At 43.4% G+C, this 20681-nt stretch overlaps 1 protein-coding gene across 1 annotated transcript in view; it reads right to left on the bottom strand.

The window, feature by feature from the left end:
- Positions 1-18150, bottom strand: part of LOC146177904 (ubiquitin conjugation factor E4 B-like) — a 123560-nt gene extending 105410 nt beyond the window's left edge. Inside the window, exons 1-2 of the mRNA XM_084581656.1 lie at positions 18120-18150; positions 16770-16797 (exon numbers count right to left, since the gene is read on the bottom strand). Of these exons, the coding sequence (XP_084437782.1) occupies positions 16770-16797; positions 18120-18150 (59 nt within the window). The remainder of the gene's footprint in view (positions 1-16769; positions 16798-18119) is intronic.
- Positions 18151-20681: the final 2531 nt, after the last annotated feature.

The following is a 20681-nucleotide window of genomic DNA, read 5'->3' on the forward strand; positions in this document are numbered from 1 at the left end:
TGTCGTATGACTCAAGCAGCATTCTGCGCGCATTTGACTTGGTCTCCAGCACAATGGCCCCATGCCTCGTATGCATGCAGAGCTCCGTAACCGCACTTCGCTTATTGTTCATTTGTCTAGTGGTAGCGGTGTACTGCTTCACCCTTTCTGTAACATTCTTCGTTTCCCCAAGGTACCACGACTGGCATTCAAAGCAGGATTTGGTACACCAAGCTTTGGGTTCATTTTTCACAACAATGACCTTTCAGGCGGGGTGAGAGGCCTGAGACGGAAGTAGTCGGCTAGGGCATTGTTCGCTGCCCTTCCTTCCCAGGAAAATGCGGGCCAAGGTTTCACTGAGGGCCATGTAGTTTCTGCTAATAATGACACACCCTACTTTTCAAAATGCCTCACTGTAACCAAAGTAAGTTTTCATGCCAAATCTACGCTCCCCACAACGGCAAATACCTTGCGGGACGAAAACCGCCGCCGTACATTTACGGCAAAAACCCTGAAAGGTTGTACAACATGAACTGGTGGGCGAGTTGGTCTGACATATCTAGTGAAGCAGCGCAACGGCACAAGGCCAAGGGAAGAAAGGGACAAACACAGCGCTGTGTTTGTCCCTTTCTTCCTCTGGCCTTGTGCTGTTGCGCTGCTTCACTAGATAGCCTCAAAGGGTTAATGTTACCCCTACCATTTTTCTTTCCATAGCCCTCTGCGTTGTCCTCACCTTAAGTAGAACCCTCTTTTTCAGCCTCCATGTTTCAGCCCCATAGGTGAGTACGGGTAAGATGCAACTGTTGTATATTTTCCTCTTGAGTGATACCAGTAAGCTGCTAGTCATAATCTTAAAGTGCTTGCCAAATCCGCTCCATCCCAGTCTTATTCTCTTTGTTATTTCTCTTTCACGGTCCAGATCTGCGGTTACTACCTGTCCTAAACAGATATATTCGCCTACTACTTCCAGTGCTTCGCTACCTAACGTAAACAGCTGTTCCTTCTCTAGGCTATTGAACATTACCTTAGTATTCTGCATATTGATTTTCAAGCCTACTTTCTTACTTTTCCTGTCTAGGTCGCCAATCATTCTTTGCAGTTCATCTCCTGAGTTACTTTCTCCTGAGTCCTGAGTGAAGACAGTGTTAGTGAAGACAGGCTCTTCTCGGACCGTTGCATTGGGAAGTTTCTCCTTAGCCAAGCGAGCGATTTGCTTGGCTCTGTAATTGTGTCGCTCTTTTCAGGGAAGGTCGATCGACTCACACTCTTGCAAGGTATGGAAAGTTGTCTTTTTGCGGAGACCACAACGACAACAGAGTTGAGCGGAAGGATCTGTATACTTCGCTTATTTGATAAAGACCTGGTCGGATACAGATTCGTTCTAAGGCGAAGAGCCTTAATCCGATCGCCATCGTGCAAAAGGTTAGAGTTAAGCCAAGTGTTTGCCTGGGCTTGGTGCTGGTAGGCGAAGAGACCTTTGTTTTCATATCGAGAGACATAATTATTCCACCATCTATCGCTACCCCGTTTGAGAGCAGCCTCAACAGACTTAGCAGAAGTGATGCCATCGGGAATTTCAAACAGCTCATTGAGACGACGGCAGTGAGGTTCCAACTCAAGATCAAACAATTTGAAAATAAATGGTTCATTGAAGCGAAGCATTGCTGAACGGACTGAGCCGTTTTTTCAAGTGAAATGAAACCTAACCCACCACACTTGGTAGGTAACCAAATGTGGGGAAACCCAAGAGGCAGGTGCAAAGTACGCTTAACTTTATTTATTTATTTATTTGCAAGTACTGTTAGCCCTTCCGGGCTGTTACAGGGTGGGCAATGTACATTCAAGCAGCACAACAAATTTCCAACTCTTTCTCAAAAGTTTCTAAAGAACAAGTTTTTTCAAATACGCTTCGGTCAAGGTTGTTCCATTCAATGATTGTTTTAGGCAGAAACGAAAATTTAAATACATCAACTCTTGGCACATACGACATCACTGCAAAGGAATGATTAGTGCGAGATGACAATCTCCCGCGCGGCCGCAAGTACAAGCCGGAATTCAAATTGAGTTTATTGTTATAAAGTTGATAAAGGAACTTGAGCTGGAACTTCATGTAACATGCCTGAAAAACTGCCAAAAACTGTTTGCATCCCATTGACTTCATTTGATGTACATATGTTTGCCTGCATTTGAGATGGAGTGAGAGCAATAGTAAGTTTCCTTAAGGGCTTTACTTTGCACACACAGTTGGGAGCTTTTAAAGATAGGCTCAAAAACCACAAAGTTCTATGATACGCCTTTCGCCGTGCCTGTGGCGTTTCTGAGGATGCTTCACTGCACAGTGAAATTGCTTCAATGCGCAGTTTCAGGGTAAATGCCCAGGATTTGTTGGGAAGGGCATTCCAAAATAAAAAAACAATGACACGCCATCCTTAACGCACGCGCCCAATCGCAGCTGCAGGATGGCGCCAAGTTAGAGTAGAACCAAAACTCTGAGAACTTGAGTAATGATGAACTGCGGATCGTTGTTACACGAAGAGCATGAGCACTGCAATTCAGGTTCGGGGAGGTCTATTTTGGTGACGCTCGACGTGGTCCCGTTAGAATTAACCGGACCCAGAAAACTGTTCGAAATGACGAGCGTCCAGCACCACAGACTTCATTGGTTGTCTGTAGGCCACAAGTTCAAATCATGCAAATTTTCGAACTAATGGGGTCGAATTAAGAGTAAATAAATGATGTTCATGACTGAACATTTTAAAACCTCAATAATGCATATCGCTCTAATTAGTGTTGATTTTGTGTCCTCATTGCTGGCACAAATGACAAATAGAGTAGGTGTTTGGATTGGTCTAGTTGGTAGCAATTTCTTGAAAACACAGCGCAAATAAAGACGAGGACGAAGTAGACAGGACGGGTGCCAACTTGCAACTTTATTTTGGAAAAAGTATCGCCAGAAAAAACATCACACCCCCAAAACCTCATTGCTTCAACCACAAGGTACTGGTGTTCTGCCTGAAACGCCGACTTGTCCCGTGGAAAACGATTTGATATATTTTTCCCAAAATAATGTTGCAAGCTGGCCCCCGTCCTGTCTACCTCTGTGTTGTCCTTGTCTTTATTTGTGTTATGTTTTTGACAAATGCAGCATGTTGACCGAAACATATTTATTTATAAGCGTTGATTTAAAGCAGTGCAGCAGTCAGAGGCAAAACAAAATGAAGGTATATGCGACTCAAAAGATTTATTCTTGGTTACTGAATAACAAATACCGATACTGTGGGCATACATTTACATTCCACTGACTGAAGGATGAACAAATTAAGAAGAAAAAGTTAAGTACACGGCAACGCTTTAAGGGGGGACACGGACGGGTCTTAGAAACCAAAAATTGCTAAAAATTCGATTTTTTGAAAATGTGATTTTTGAAGTGTGCAGTCAGTTCTGCACCTGTCTGCAAACTTTCAAACTTCTAAGTTCAGTATTTTGCTCGCAAGAACGATTTATAGTGTCACTATTGGCCGAATTTCAACCGAAATCGATGCCAAAATAGCAATTTTCCAGCGGCGCGCAACTCCTGTTCCATGCATGCTATTGGAGCCATCTTGGTCTCAAATGAAAGAGCAGCTTTCCTCTTCAAATTCCTGCCATCGACGTCCGCGCCTGTTCATTGGCCACCGAAAAGAAAACACGCCAAAAAAAAAGGGTCCCAAAGCGCAATCTTATTCGTTACTCGGGGCACGTGACGTGAGCACGCTACCTGATTGGCTGAATCAGTCCCTGTCGTCTGCACGGACGCGCTCGGTGGCAGCCGCAGCACGCAAGGCATCGCCATTTTCTTTCCGTGTTATGATCGTGAAGTTTCATCAAATTGAGAAAGTGCCATGTTGGTGGCAAAGGCCATTCAGACTATATGCCTGGGGCTTATTAGGCCTTTGCTAATGCAGCTGTGTACATATTTCATGCTTTCAGTCATTAAAATTAGTTTTGTGCGTTTTTTGCCTTTTTCTCAAAACTGTGTTTTTAGTTGAATTTCAAGTTTGCCCTAAGGATATCTCTGCACCTAGAGTAGCTAGAGCTATAATTCCTTTTGCATTGTGAAAGTATAATGCATACAATGTTGGAAGCAGATTTTTTATTTTCAGCTGTAATTTTTTTTTATTTCATCTTGAAATCCTTGTATAGTTGCCACTGCTGTGAGCCAAGTTCAGTGGGTTGCTAAATATAAAATTTTAGCTCAATTTGAAAACTATTTCCAACATTGCATTCCTTACACTTTATAGTATCTAACCCTGTATTAAAAATTAATTTCTGAGGAGCATTTCTTTCTCTATTGCTCGGGCAGACAATAGCAATAATTTCCTAGTATTATTCTAATATCTCTGGAACTATATGTTCTAGGAATAAAATTTTTGCATATTTGAAATCAGCAGAAGAAACTGAACAATTATGTGAAGTTTCATCAAATTTGGTCAGTAAATAACAAAATTAGTTTTAAGACCCATGTCCCCCCTTAACAAAATATGAAAATTAAACCTGCCACATTACAAGGGAATGCATTTATAGTGTGCGCACTATGAATGAAGCAAGCTTCTTAGCATAATATGATATAATTTGTTCTAGCTGTACAGAATGAAAAAAACAGTACAGATTTAGCCTTTGCTGATGCAGTTTTTGGCGTGCATCAAAAGCAAACAAAATAATTTTAAAAAATATCACATAGCAATGCATGCTTTAATTTAAAGTGGAATCCAAATGCGGACATTGACGCGTGTTTTATTCTTCGAGTGTGTGGACCAACATAATAGACGGCACATACAGAACTATGATCGGGCTATAATTGTTGCCTTAAGGCTGATATTAGAAGTAAAATACTTGCAAGAAAATCAAATCATTTCAGGAACTCTTGTCGTGGTTTGTTTACTTTGCCAAAAAGCAAAGCCTATAAAAGCACAACAAATTCCACTGCTTCAAGTGTGAACTCTTTCTCCTCGGAGCTCAACTATAGAACCTCTACACCTTCCACGAAGGTTGCAAATCAGGAAGGTGAGTTCAATCTGGAGAAAAGTAGCAGCTGTGAATTGAACCTGCAGCGCAAAACTACAAAGACCATTTGAGTGCATGGTGAATTCTGACCTAGCTTCGAGCATATGTCTTTGGTCGCCCTTGGTGAAAGTTCAGGCATCCCAACCTGTCTTTCACAGCTGCCTACCCCGCCACGGACTACCATCGGCACGGTGACCATTTGCGTCATTGGAAACAGCAGGCAGCAGCAACGCGCTCGCAATATCGCAGCAACAGTGCCACAAGTTCCGGAAACTGACCCCGACATCATCGAATCAGGGGCAGAGCAGGCGCTGGAGAAAGGCTGCCTAGAACTGACAGAAAAGGGATGCCCGCACCAAATTACTCACGAGATCGGACGCGTTCCAGCTACACTGGTGCCTCTACGAAGGTCAAACCGAGAAAGCAGACTCCGTAATTCCAATCGCCATGGGTAGGGGGAAGGCCTGTATGATGGTGACGTGGTAGCACCATTAGATAAAAAATGAGCGCGCGACGAGACTGGCAGTGGGCGTCCAGTCGGGGACTCGTGTTTCGGCCTCTTCATTAGTCCGAAGTTGTATCAGTTACAATGTGAAACTAGGAGGTGCTTGAGTGTACATAGTTCACGGGTACTGTAGAGGCAGTGGAAGAAAGAGGAGAGAGGCACCATTTATGAGCTGGTCAAGTATGGCTCCAACACCAGTGTCAGAAGCGCCAGTCATGAGACATACATGAGGATGGGCAAGATAGATCATGATCTCTCAGCATGAAAAGAGTTTCGACTGGTCTCCTTGTAGCATGTTCACCAATGGTTTGAGGAGTGGGGAATAAAACGGAAATAAAAATTTATAAGACCAAGAAAACTTGAGGACTGAAGAAGAGTGCGGAAAGTTTTCAATGTCCTTGACTTTAGATGAGAGATGCTGAATGCCAGAGTGATCGACAAGGAATTCCGACTTGCCGAATTCACACTTTGCTCAGATGATGATGAGGCCATATTCAGAGAGACGTTGGCCAGAGGTGTTGTAAGCGCAGCACTATAGCTGAATCAACAACGTATGCCGTGTAGATGGGTAGATACCCCCTGTGTCCACGAAGCCTGTCCAGAATTCCAAGAGGCCGAATGATTGCAGTTTCTGGTATATTGGATGGCTACTTGGTGGTTTGGTTTGGTTTGGTAAAACTTTATTTCCCACAGTAAGGGTCCTGGAGGACACTCGGCTAGGCGCCAGGTCCCCGGGAGATTTCTTCAGTACCATAAATATAGGAGATGAACCACATGAAGGTCAGATAATGCCGAGCATGTGTTCGAACTTGTTGCAAGCAATCTGGAATCAGTCCGGAGATGAGATCAAGTGTGTCTGGGCATGACCTGGTGTGGGAAGTTGGAAGCACAGAGAAGGGCATTCATCCAGAAAGGTGTCAAAGGCCGACTGGTGTGGGATGGGTGTTGTGGCAAGTGCAGAGGGAGGCCCTGAACAGACATGTTTTTGGTGTGAGGCACTTGCAGCATATTCATGAGCACATTGCAGTGGCGCAGGAAATCAGCTCCGAGGATCGGGTAGCGCCCATCCGTGACGAGGAAAATCCATCGGAATACACTTCGGAGACCAAGGTTTAGTGTGAGAGCATGCTCTCCACATGTAGGTGACATTGGCAGCTTGTGGCGATGGGCCAGGGCAATCAGAGGGCAATAATGCTCACATTAGCTCTGGAACAAGAAAACGGAGGCCCAAGTTGCTGTCCATGCCTACACCACTTGATGGTGGTGTCTGCTGTGTGCACTAAAGCACTACTTCTCTGAAAGTGCACCAGCACTTGTCGGCTTGAGTAGGTTCCGCTGCACTATAAGGTGACGTTTGGCAATGAGAAGGCCAGTAAGCGCACACAGTGCGGTGATCTAGTCCGGTAGACGTGTCACCTGGGCCTGGAACTCGCCATGGAGGCTCTATATGCCACGAAACCTCCAAAACTGTATTTGTTGTTTTTTTAGCAGCCGCGAGCATGCAGCCTTATCACTCTGATTCTGGCACGCATATCAACTCTGTATTTTTTGTTAATGCTCAATGTCGCGAGATGCACCCTTATCAGTTTCTTTGTCGCGCAAGATGCGCAGAGATCTGTCTCGAAGATTCTGACCAGTCACTTATGTTTCTACAATATTACAGGTTGTGTTAGTAACAGTTTGCGATGTCATCTAGATTGTTCTGAGCAGCCTTTAAATTGAGCGTTGACGAGTGAAGCGGGCATTCTTTCTTCTACGATCGACAAACACTTTTGTTGCTATCCCCGCTGCCGAGTTGCTTAGTTCTTTTGCGGGCGCAAGTCAGCCCAATAAAGAGTTAATACCAGGTGTCTTCTTGCTACTAAGGTAGTTCCAAAGCAAAAGAAATGCAAGAAAGCAAACTGGTTATCTGAAGAAGCTTTGCAAAAAGCTGAGGAAAGGAGGATGGCAAAAGTTATGGGGGAAAGAGAAAGATACAAGGTTCTCAATGCAGATTTTCAGAAAATAGCAAGGAGAGATAAGAATGCCTTCCTGAACATACAGTGCCAAGCAGTTGAGGACAACAGCCAATTAAGGAACACAAGAGCTTTGTATAAGACAATCAAAGATATCAAAGGAAGCTTCTGTGCTAAGCTGGGCGTGATAAAGGACAAACGAGGCAAGGACCTCACTGAAGCCTCAGAGATAAAGAAGAGGTGGCAGGAATACACAGAAGAACTGTACAAGAAGGACCCGAATGTGCAAACCCAACATAAGACAGTTGTGATTACTGATCTCGAGCCGGGCATCCTGAAGAGTGAAGTTGAATGGGCCTTAGCCAGCCTTGCTAAGAACAAAGCTAGCGGAATTGATGGCATTCCAGCTGAGTTGCTTCAAAACATCAACCATGACGCTGTTAACATTCTGCATACATTATGTCAGAAGGAATTGAACGGCGGCGCAACACGGAAACGGACACAGACAAGAAGGGGACACCACATGCGCACACTACCAACTATTTATTAAACGGAAAGGTGGCATATTTATACGTCCATCTCAAGCATCACACTCATCGCCACAGTCCGCTCCAAACCAAACACGTGAACGCCGAGCAGCACCAACAGGAAATCAGACATTTCTAACCTCAGCAGATAAACTATCAAAACCGGAAAAAAAAAAAAAAAAAAAAAACATTTTTTTTTCTCTTGTTTTAAAAACGGAAGGCAGGCCAAATCTCATAGCAAATGCAGTGTGGACCGAAAACAGCAGAGTAAGACATGAGAAGCGACCAGCCCGAACCCTAACAAAAAAAATAAAACGATAAAACAATCATAGCAAAAGCAGAGTCAAAACAGTTAAGCAAAAGCAGTCAGAACCCTAAGCCAACAACAAAAGACGATCGTAGCAAAAGCAGAGTCAAAACAAATGAAGCAAAAGCAGTAAAAAAAAAAAAAAAAAAAGATGATCATAGCAAAGGCCGAGTCAAACAAAGGAAGCAAAAGCAGTCAAAAACCTAAACCAACACCAACATTTGTAGCTCAAGGAGAGTCAGAGAAATGAAGCAAAAGCAGTCAAACACAATCGTATACCAAAGGCATAGTCAAAAAAGGGGAGCAAAAACAGTCAGGAACCTAAAAGCAACTAAAAACGATCGTAGCAAAAGCAGAGTCAAAACAAAAGAAACAGCACCGGTCAAACCTAAAACAACAGCAACAAAAAGCACTGGTAGCAAATGCAGAATCAAACGAGCGACGAAATTAACAACCCGCCTAACTGAACATCACAAGGCCGTTAAAAATTCCGGGCTTAAAGTCGCACAGTGCATGCCGTCACAAAAAATTATCAAGGAATGAAACTTCATTTCTACGGAGGGATACAGACGAGTCGCTAACACAAATGCTACCCTTCTTTTTGATCATGAAGGCTTCAAGAATTTCCCGTGCCACCTGATCGCGACTCCTGCCCAGAATCCTTATACCGTTAAGCATTGGCTCACAGTTGCAATCTTTGCAATGGGTAGACAAATTTAACCCGCCTCCGTTTTCTAACGATTTCTCATGCTCCCGTGCTCTGTCGTTAATACAGCGACCCGTCTGGCCTATATAGACCCCTCCACACGTCAGTGGGATTTCGTAGACCACTCCGACGGCACAGGAACAGTAATGCTTGCCGTGCCTCTTTTCGCACAGGGGTTTCTTCTTCTGCCCGATTTTCGAGCACAATCCGCTCAGCTTTTTAAGTAACGCAGACCTGAGGTAAAATTCAAGGAGTGATAAAAAATTGTCCACACTTAGTCCAGCTGAGTACCAGGAATTCAGCAGACGTAACAGCTTTTTTAAAAGAGAGTCTTCCATTGGATACTTATTTTCTGTAGACGTCGAAGGTTTATTCTATTCAGTTCCGCATAGCGACCTTTTCAAATCCGTACGGGAGTGTATTGAATCTAATGGCGTTATAACATTTCAAAACTCAGCTGGACTAAGTGTGGACAATTTTTTATCACTCCTTGAATTTTACCTCAGGTCTACGTTTGTTTCCTTTGACACAGAAATGTACTTGCAGAAAAAAGGCATTTGCATAGGTTCCTGTGTTGCCCCTGCCCTGTGTAATATATTTTTATCATCTATTGACCGTGCTTTAGCTTCTTTCCTTGACAATGACCTAGTCCTGCGAATTTTTAGATACGTTGATGACTACCTGGTAATTCTTAAAAGAGCTAACACTGCATTGACGCTCCCCAGCAAAGTGGAAAGTATCTTATCTGTTTTCAGACAACAAGGAAAAGGACTGGCATTTACTCATGAACTACCAGTTAAGGACAGCTTGCAATTTTTAGATATCAATGTCAAAGTTCTTGAAGGGCGGGTGTGTTGGATGTATTCCCCCCGTGCCAAAAAGGAACTGCTTCCGTACGAATCAGCACACTCTAAGACGGAAAAAAGGGCGATCGCTTCGCTTTGCCTAGAGTCCTCATTACTTAAGTCTTGTGCCCACATGGCTGAGGCTATGTTCAACAATCAGATCGAAAGACTTCGAATGGCTGGTTTCCCGTGTTCTGTTGTTTGCAGCGTAGCGGAGACCCTCCTACAAAAAATTAAAGGGAAGAAGAAGAAATCCCATGCTAAGATGGGATCAAGGCGACCACAAGTGGTCCCCTATATTCACCGAGTGGCACATAACTTGAAGAAAGTCGCCAGCCGGTACGACGTACCTGTCGTTCTCTCCGCGCCCAAAAAGCTGAGCGGATTGTGCTCGAAAATCGGGCAGAAGAAGAAACCCCTGTGCGAAAAGAGGCACGGCAAGCATTACTGTTCCTGTGCCGTCGGAGTGGTCTACGAAATCCCACTGACGTGTGGAGGGGTCTATATAGGCCAGACGGGTCGCTGTATTAACGACAGAGCACGGGAGCATGAGAAATCGTTAGAAAACGGAGGCGGGTTAAATTTGTCTACCCATTGCAAAGATTGCAACTGTGAGCCAATGCTTAACGGTATAAGGATTCTGGGCAGGAGTCGCGATCAGGTGGCACGGGAAATTCTTGAAGCCTTCATGATCAAAAAGAAGGGTAGCATTTGTGTTAGCGACTCGTCTGTATCCCTCTGTAGAAATGAAGTTTCATTCCTTGATAACTTTTTGTGACGGCATGCACTGTGCGACTTTAAGCCCGGAATTGTTAACGGCCTTGTGATGTTTAATTAGGCGGGTGGTTAATTTCGTCACTCGTTTGATTCTGCATTTGCTACCAGTGCTTTTTGTTGCTGTTGTTTTAGGTTTGACCGGTGCTGTTTCTTTTGTTTTGACTCTGCTTTTGCTACGATCGTTTTTAGTTGCTTTTAGGTTCCTGACTGTTTTTGCTCCCCTTTTTTGACTATGCCTTTGGTATACGATTGTGTTTGACTGCTTTTGCTTCATTTCTCTGACTCTCCTTGAGCTACAAATGTTGGTGTTGGTTTAGGTTTTTGACTGCTTTTGCTTCCTTTGTTTGACTCGGCCTTTGCTATGATCATCTTTTTTTTTTTTTTTTTTTTTACTGCTTTTGCTTCATTTGTTTTGACTCTGCTTTTGCTACGATCGTCTTTTGTTGTTGGCTTAGGGTTCTGACTGCTTTTGCTTAACTGTTTTGACTCTGCTTTTGCTATGATTGTTTTATCGTTTTATTTTTTATTTGTTAGGGTTCGGGCTGGTCGCTTCTCATGTCTTACTCTGCTGTTTTCGGTCCACACTGCATTTGCTATGAGATTTGGCCTGCCTTCCGTTTTCAAAGAGAAAAAAAAAAATGTTTTCTTTTTTTTTTTTTTTTTCCCCGGTTTTGATAGTTTATCTACTGAGGTTAGAAATATCTTGTCTGATTTCCTGTTGGTGCTGCTCGGCGTTTACGTGTTTGGTTTGGAGCGGACTGTGGCGATGAGTGTGATGCTTGAGATGGACGTATAAATATGCCACTTTTCCGTTTAATAAATAGTTGGTAGTGTGCGCATGTGGTGTCCCCTTCTTGTCTGTGTCCGTTTCCGTGTTGCGCCGCCGTTCAATTCCATCATGCACCAACTCGCCCGCCAGGCCGTTATTCTGATTATGTCAGAAGATTTGAACAACCCTGCAGTGGCCACAGGATTGGAGGAGGTCAGTTTACATCCCTATTCCAAAGAAAGGCAGTGCCAAAGATTGTTCCAACTACCGCACGATCGCACTTATTTCGCATGCTAGCAAGGTGATGTTGAAAATCCTCCAAGGTAGGCTGCAGCAGTATGTGGATCGGGAGCTTCCGAACGTGCAAGCTGGGTTTCGCAAGGGCAGAGGAACTAGAGACCAAGTTGCCAACCTTCGCTGGATCATGGAAAAAGCAAGAGAGAACCCATCTACTTCTGCTTTATTGATTATGCGAAAGCGTTTGACTGCGTAGATCACAGCAGATTGTGGCATGCTCTCCAAGAGATGGGAATTCCAATTCACCTCATCTGTCCCTTAGGAACCTGTATGAAGGGCAAGAGGCCACAGTTAGAACTGGGCATGGTCTTACTGGTTGGTTTCCGATTGAGAAAGGAGTCAGGCAAGGCTGCATACTGTCGCCCTGCCTATTTAACCTATATGCAGAGTGCATCATGAAGAAGGCCGGTCTGGACGAGTCTTCAGCTGGAGTGAAGATTGCTGGAAAACGTATCAACAACCTTAGATATGCGGATGATACCACTTTAATGGCAGAAAGTGAAGTGGAACTCAAGAGACTTCTGATGCGCGTACAAGAAGAGAGTGAGAAGTTTGGGCTTAAATTGAACTTTAAAAAGACAAAGATCATGGCGCCTTGCCCTATCAAGTCCTGGAGCATCAAGGGACAAGAAGTGGAAGCTGTGACAGATTTTCACTTCTTGGGCTCCAAAATTACACCGGAAGAAGACTGCAGCCATGAAATTAGGAGACGCCTGCTTCAGGGAAAGAGAGCCATGGCTAGCCTTGACCACCTACTAAAGAGCAGAGACATTAGTCTGCCAACCAAGATCTGTATAACTCATGGTATTGTCTCTCCAGTTGTGATGTATGGATGCGAGAGTTGGACTGTGAAAAAGGCTGACCGCCGGAGAATTGACGCGTTTGAATTGTGGTGCTGGCGAAGACTCTTGAGAGTTCCTTGGACTGCCAGAAGATCAAATCAGTTGATATTGTCGACCATAACCCCTGACTGCTCATTGGAGGGTCAAATTCTAAAGTTAAAGCTCAGCTACTTTGGTCATCTGATGAGAAGAGAGGAGTCGCTGGAGAAAGATTTGATGTTGGGAAAGGTTGAGGGTCGCCGGAGAAGGGGTAGGCAGCGAACGCGATGGTTAGATGGCATCCTCGAGGCACTGCAGATGAAGTTATGTGATGTTAGGAAGATAGTGAGAGACCGGAAAGCGTGGCGTGGCATGGTCCATAGGGTCACGAAGAGTCGGACACGACTGAACGACTGAACTGAACTGAACTGTCTTCTTTTGGTGTCTACGGCCTTATCACCACCACGTGACAATATTGTTCTTTAGAGTGAAGGCAATTGGAGCCGCAGAATTAAAGCCCATTGGAAGAGTCGTCATATGAAAAACACACTTCGAGTCATTCATTCGTCGTCCTGCTTGCATGCGCTAACAATAGGCCCTGGAGTTGAACAATGTTGGCTATTAGTTTTTTATGTACTTTGTGCTTTCTAGTTTTCATTTAACTTAAGCAGTCAGTACAGTCACCCACCATAGCCACGCGCTGCTAAGGGCACACGGAGGAGGAAGCCAATGCAGCGCTCTTCGCCAGGTAACTGCAGAAGTAATCGGCTGGTAAAGTGCTTAACTACTCTCCAGACATAAACAAAACTACTTCTACTCACAATCGCAGCTTATGCTTCAGAATATTCACATGCGCGGACTGGTTTCAAAGGCAGTGTCGCTTGGGGCAGTGTAGACACGTTGAGTTTTTGCCTACACCCCACGTCACTGCCGATCGCAGCGTCAGCTTTGTTTACAAACATGACGCTTGTCCATATGGCAGGCCATTCACAGTTGTCACTTTCTCTGAAGGATCCTAATGGTCGCCTCGAACATTGGGCGCTACGACTCCAAGAATTTGACTACACTGTGATCTATAAGTCCGACCGGTTGCATTGGTGAATAACGGCGTCGGGATGCGTAACTTCTCTCCATCATTAATCGCCTAACGTCTGCCCAAACCGACCCTTCACTGAACCGCTTTGCTCTCGTTGATTGTATTTTATACTGCTGAAATCTTCAGCCCACTGGTCCTGACCTTCTCCCAGTCGTCCCCAAGCATTCACGAACAGTCGTTCTTTACGAACTCCCAACTGCTGGCCATATCTAGGCGTTACTCGCAAATACAACCACATTCGTCGTCGCTGCTTCTGGCCTGGCCTCTATCGCTCAGTGCGCTAGTACGTTGGTGTGTGCCATAAGCGTCAGCGTCGTAAGCGGCCTGCATCTGCTCCCACTGGCTTTCTTCAGCCCATTGACATCCCTCAAAAGTCATCCTACCGTGTCGACTCGGACCTTCCCGCCCTTTTCCCGAGTGCACTTATGGCAATAGATGGGTTTCAGTAGCCATAGATTATGATACCCGGTACGTGATAATGTGCGCGCTCCCTACGAGTACTGCCGCTGATGTCTTCTTCACGACCTCATTCTGCATCAAGGAGCTAACTGATGCACGCTGGTTGGGAGTGAGATATTTACTGAGAGTAGCAATTAAGCACATTATTTCGCAAGCTTTTTTTCGAGTGATTTCTTCTAATTTCATGCACACACTACTGCCATTTTCCACAGATATGTATAATATTGTAAGGAAATGAGAAGGAAGCCTTTTTGTTAGTTATCTTCATGTATACAGTTTTCTCTAAATTTAGCTTCATGTCCCATTTATTACACCATGTATGTATGTTCAGAAGATTGGAGTTTAGTAAAACTTGATCATCTTGGCAAGTAATTTGGTGAAATAAAACGCAGTCATCTGCAAATAATCTAATTTGAACAGGGGTAGTTATAACGTTAGTAATGTCATTGATATATATCAAAAAGAGAGGTCCGAGGACGCTTCCCTGTGGGACGCCTGAAGGCAGGTGGCTTGAATAGCAATCATCAATACAAACAAATTGTGTGCGGTGAGAAAGGTATGAGGAAATCCAACGAATTATGAAATTAGGAAGACCAATAAGTTCAAGTTTGTAAATTAGTTTGGCATGAGAAATAACATCAAAGGCTTTGCTCAAGTCTAAAAAAATAACATCCATTTGACCAGCGCTATTTAGTACACTTGTAAAAGTATGAATGACAGAAGTTAGCTGAGTGACAGTGGAAAAGCCTTTTCGAAACCCGTGCTGATGGGGGGTAAGCTCCTTGTTATCGTTTAGAAATGTAGTTATGTAGTTAGCTATGATATGCTCAGCAAGTTTGCAACATGTGGAAGTTATTGATATGGGACGATAATTAGCAATCAAGGCAGGATCACCCTTTTTCAGCACGGGCACAATCCGCGCTTTCCTCCAGTCGGAAGGAATGTTTCCTGTTTCAAATGATTTGCGGAAAATAACAACCAGGTACTCTGTGATGGCTTCTGCATAACGGCGCAAAAAAATATTTGGTATTCCATCAGGTCCAGCGGACGCTTTAGTTTTGAGGTTGAGTAGCATGGAGAATACACCAGATGAAGAAACAATGTCGGGGGTCGAGTTGGGAGGCATGGTATTGGGATGAACAAATAAACCATGATGGGAATACACACTCTGAAAATACTTATTGAATGCCTCAGAGGTTTGCGATTTATCAGCAAGCTGCACATCTTGACATGAAATGCGCGTAATTGTTTTTTTCTTTTTCGATAAAAATTTCCAGAACTTATGTGGTGAGTCACGAAGGAAATTTGGAAGGCTATACTGAAAGTAATTTTGTTTAGCCTGCCGCAAAACGCTTGTGAAGTTAGCCTGATGTATTTTAACTATGTTTCGACAGGCACCCCCTCGCTTCAGTCGTTTGATTTTTCTTTTCAAATGTATTATTTCTCGCGTGATCCAAGGAGTTTTTTTTACACGTTTTCTTTGTTCTATTAGGAATGTAGTTATCAATGCAGTACGTACAGATTTCTTTAAATTTATTCCAGAGTTCATCAACATTAGTTCCTCGAAACATGTCAAGGCGTAAGCTGAAGTAATCTAACACACTTTCATCACTAGTTCTGGAGAAGTTTTTCACGGAAATAATTTTTGCTGGTTCACTATCGACATTTTGTTGAATGGGTCAAGTAAAAACCACCATGCAGTGATCAGATAATCCAGTTTCAACTGAAACAGTAAAACGTTCTGTTTCTTGGCTGAGAAAGACGAGGTCAAGAATAGATGCAGCTTCACCGTGTATGCGCGTTGGGTGCTTAACTCCCTGTTGCAAATTATGAATCAGCATAATATCACACATGTATGAAGCACTTATGTCATTGTTTGTACTAGGGAACGGACTATTCCAGTCAATATTTGGGAGATTAAAATCACCGACAAGGTATATTTTATCACGGCGAAATTTAGACATGTGATCGGCCAGATCACATAAATATTGAGGTGGTGAATCAGGTGGTCTGTATACAGCAAAAAGCACAAACGATCTACCCCCGTACGACAGTTATAAAGTCACACTTTCATGGTTAGCTATTTGCTGCAACGTGTGTGCCTCTGTGTTTTGATTCACCAGGACCGCAACTCAAATGTCTACATTCAGTTCTGGTAAAGTCTTGCATGCATGACATGGCTTTCATGAACAAATAAATAGAATAAAAGCATCTGGCTATCCGGACAGCGCAGTCAGGTTTGCATATGACAAACGTATCCGCTGCATCGTGCCCTGCACTTTTCTTTATGCTATCACGTTTTTCTTATCTTTAGTTTTATGAGATGGGTATTTATACCGTGGTTTTCAAGGAGTGTTTGTGTTGTGTCCTCTCCTTGGTCCTCGTTTTTTGCGCTACTTTCAATATGCCAAAATGGGTTCAATCTTTAAAAGTTGGTCAAAATAAGCGTGGCCCTTCTTTATTTGGGACAAAAATGAACAAAATTTGTCCTGGTCAGAAGGCCATTCTCCTTGATAGCAGTGGCAGATTACATCTGGACACCCTTTTATATGGCACATTATACAACGACCACATTGTGTACACCTACTGGCATGTGAAATAGGTTCAAAACACTGATAACATTCTTATGAGGAAAAAATAAATAAGAGTGCACCATAAAAAGGAAACAAATTTAAGGGCTCACCTTGGTTGCAGGCCTGTTGTGCTGCCAGCTCACAGGGCCCTAGCAGCCGCACCACGGGGACCACAGGGGGCAGAGCAGGAGTGGCATCATCATCATCTGTCTCCATCTTCTCCTCCACAGCACTGCACGACATCTCCCCCTTTTCAATCGCTCTTATGGGGCACAGAGGATGATGTTAAGGTTGGCCAATTGAATTCTTAGAGTGCACACTTCAAAATCCTGTTATCTGAAATGTCTGAACTTTTGCTTTCCAGTGTGACGTCAAAATGATGACACCTTGAGACTGTGATGAATATTGGCTCATTAGCAGCAGCGTTGCAATGGCTACCCCTTTTATCAGCAGCAAACTTATTGCGGAAAGAAATAAAGTTTAAAGCTTAATAACTCCAAGGAAAAGAAGAGTTCCAAGCTTTACATTTGCCTATGCTAATAACTGCACAACAAAAAGAAATAACACTAGCAGTGTCACCAAAGGAATAAAGCTCAATAACTCCAAGGAAAAGAAGAAGAGTTGCAATTACATTTGCTTAAGCTAATAATGGCACAGCACAAACATGGCGGCCTGCAGGACAACAGCCAAATCCACAGCTTCTTCTTGCATTAATAAGAATCGTCAAAGAACAACATACCGTGCGGATGTCGTAAAGCATGGGAAAATCTGACTGAAAGCAGTGATAGCTATCAGCATGCAAGGGGGGAATATAAAAGTGATGTGTGGTTTCACGTGCAGACATGTGGCCCTCAAAGTTGGCAAGCAGGATAACAAAAATAGTACATCCAAAGCTGAAAGATGTATAAACAAAAACAGACTCTGCCGTGCATGTAGTGCCTGTAGGCCATAATTGGTACAAGGGTGAGGTATGTGCCAGGGTTAATGAAACCTTGTGAAGCGAAACAAAGTTGGCAATGTAGTTATGTTTAAAGAGAGACAAGACAGCGATCAAAAAATAGTGTTTTTTGTCTCTGCTGGTTTTGAACCCTTCCACAAGAAGAGATGGAAATCTATGATGTGAGCCCGCAAGGTACCAATGGGCTGCGTTTATGGACGAATATCGAGCATGGTGTCAACCACTTTTATGGCATTTCAGGCCGGTAGAAATAGCCATTTAGATTTTGTGAGTCCTCCAGCAATATTCAAAAAGAAATTAAAAACAAGTTTTTTTCTGTCCCCAAAAAATGTACTGTCACACTCAAAACTGCCACCGTCATTGACTCTAAGCCGTGTTGCCGTGTATCACGTGTTGCCGGGCTGCCGCGCTATGGTTCAATCAGGCTTTGAGAAATTTTTGGATTTGTTTGCAAGATTGGGGCTCAAATATATAGAGGCGCTCAGTCGCATGACCTCCTCACAATCGCCACAACGGAAGGTTGTGAAGGTCATGTGACTGAGCGCCTCTAAATTTACGATTTATTTATTTATTTATTAGTACCTCAAAGGCCCACGAGAGACATTACATGAGGGGTGGGCTTACATCAAGTTATATTTTCAATGAATGATTTGAAGCGCGCATTGTCGAGATGAGTCACAGCTTCGGCAGGCAAACAGTTCCAATCTTTTGCTGTTAAAACAAAAAATGACTTGAGATGAGATGACGTAGATGCATGAGGGGGTTGGATGGCTTGTTGATGGTTGATCCGGGCAGAGTGGCGATGCGCAGGGGTGAGTGATAAAATTTGTGGAAAAGACAGAGCCTGGTGGTTTTATGGCAGGATTCTAAGTTAGCAAGGTTAGCTTTGTCTTTTAGTGATGAAACACTTGAGTGATATGAATAGTCTGAAAAGGCAAATCTTACCGCTCTGTTTTGGACGGATTCGAGTGTTTTTGTAAGGTTAGATTGGTGTGAGTCCTAGATCGATCAAGCATATTCTAGTTTGGGGCGGACTAAGGTTAAATAAGCGGAAAGTTTTACGGGAGTGGGAGCAAATCACATTGAAGTTTAAATGAGTCCATGCTGTTTGTTATTTTTCTGTAAATGACGCAGTCGTCGGCGAACAAACGAATGGTAGAAGGCAGGTTATTAGGAAGATCATTAATGTATATTAAAAATAGTAAGGGTCCTAAAACAGTACCTTGCGGTATGCCAGAAGTGACTGGGGACAAGGAAGATGCGCGGTTATTGGCCCATACGAACTGTTGGCGATTAGTCAAAAACTTTTGCAGCCATTCAAGCACTAGTGGGTTTAAGTTTAGTCGTGAAAGCTTATGCAGTAGTCTTCGATGGGTAACTTTGTCAAAAGCCTTTTCAAAATCTAAAAACAGCGCATCCACTGGTGTGTTAGTGTCCAAGCTAGAGCTGATGTCAATAGTGAATAATGCTAGTTGGGTAGAGCAGGATAGGTTTTTTAAAAATCCGTGCTGACTGGGATGGAAGAAGTTGACAGACTGCAGGAATTTCATTATGTGTGAGTGAATTACATGCTCTATTAACTTGGAGGGAACACTGGTTAAAGAAATAGGGCAGTAAATTTTTAGGAGACGATGGTGAGCCTTTTTTATGCACTGGAATAATTTTTCCCACTTTCCGTTCATGAGGTATGGCATTGTGTTCAAGTGATTGCTGGAAAATGTGGGAAAGAGTGATGGCGACAGTATTGTGAAGTACTTTAGCGTTGATGTTATTGACTCCGGCTGATGATGACAGTTTTAGAGATTCGATTAGCAATTTTATTCCGTTAGGCTCAAATTGTATGTCTGGCATAGGTGGGTAATCCAAATGTGAATAGTGAGGCATGCAATCATCAGGTTCATTAGTAAAGTTGGTAGAAAAGACATGACTGAATGATTTACTCACAAGATTTTGTGATATGCGTGAACCTAGGTAGTCACACAGTGATAATGAGTTGAGTGGCTTAGAACTTATCGCTTTCCAAAACTGTCTAGGGTTATTGTGAAGCACTGACGGTAAAGTGGTTGCGTAAAATGTTTTTTAAGCGTTAGCGGCATGATAAGTAAAATTGTTTTCCGCATAATGGTACTGTTGCCATGCGCAGGAACTGTTGGTGTGTTTTGCATAACGGAAGAGCCTTTTCTTTCTATTCAGCAGTCTTTTTAATGTTTGGTTGAACCATGGGGATGACGATCGCATGATGACTGTTTTTGTAGGAATGTATAGGTGGATAAGTTCCTCCATTTTGTGCTTGAACAATGACCAGTTCGTTTCAATAGTGCGCTGCGAGAAATCAGCAAGGAAAAAATGACTAAATTCCGTTATTTTGCTGTTTATGGTATCGAAGTCGCCTTTATCATAGAGCGTTAATGTTTTCGTTACTTTTGGAGCGTGCGGTGTCAGGGTATAATAAGTGTCGTGAATTACAGAGTGGTCGCTGAGGCCTGATAGATGCGTGAGGGGTGAAACATTATCAGGATGTGAGGTAAGCATGAGGTTGAGGACGTTAGACGAGTGGCTATTTTGTCTGGTAGGAATGGTAACGAGTTGCGATAAACCAAATGTGAAACACGTGTTAAGGAAATCACTCTCGACATTCTGCTCAATTAATGTCATCCCGAGATTTTTCCCCGTTATTGAAGGAAAGTTAGTCACAGAGTATGAGTAAGGGTGTGTTTGGGTGTGATTCGGTTATAGAATGGAGCATGTTGTGGAATTCCGTTACAAATGAAGCCTCTGCATCTGGGGAGCGGTAACCACAGCCGATTATCATAGGTTGGTTAGTGGCTTTGGATTGAACGAATATTAGCTCCAAACTTGAGCTAATATTTATTGGGCAGCAGAGCAGGCTTTCATGAGTGGCGATCAAAATGCCGCCGCCTCGCCTGCCTGCACGATCATGTCAAAAAATGTGATAGTTCGGGAAAGTAACGGATAGTTCAGCATTAGCGACTGAAGGATTCAACCACGTTTCACTTAGGAAAACTATTTTACTATCTGTTGTGTAGATGAGGCTATGTAAGGG

The sequence above is a fragment of the Amblyomma maculatum genome, chromosome 10, assembly GCF_055883805.1.
Source record: "Amblyomma maculatum isolate TAMU_Amacu chromosome 10, ASM5588380v1, whole genome shotgun sequence".
Taxonomy (NCBI): Eukaryota; Metazoa; Arthropoda; class Arachnida; order Ixodida; family Ixodidae; genus Amblyomma; species Amblyomma maculatum.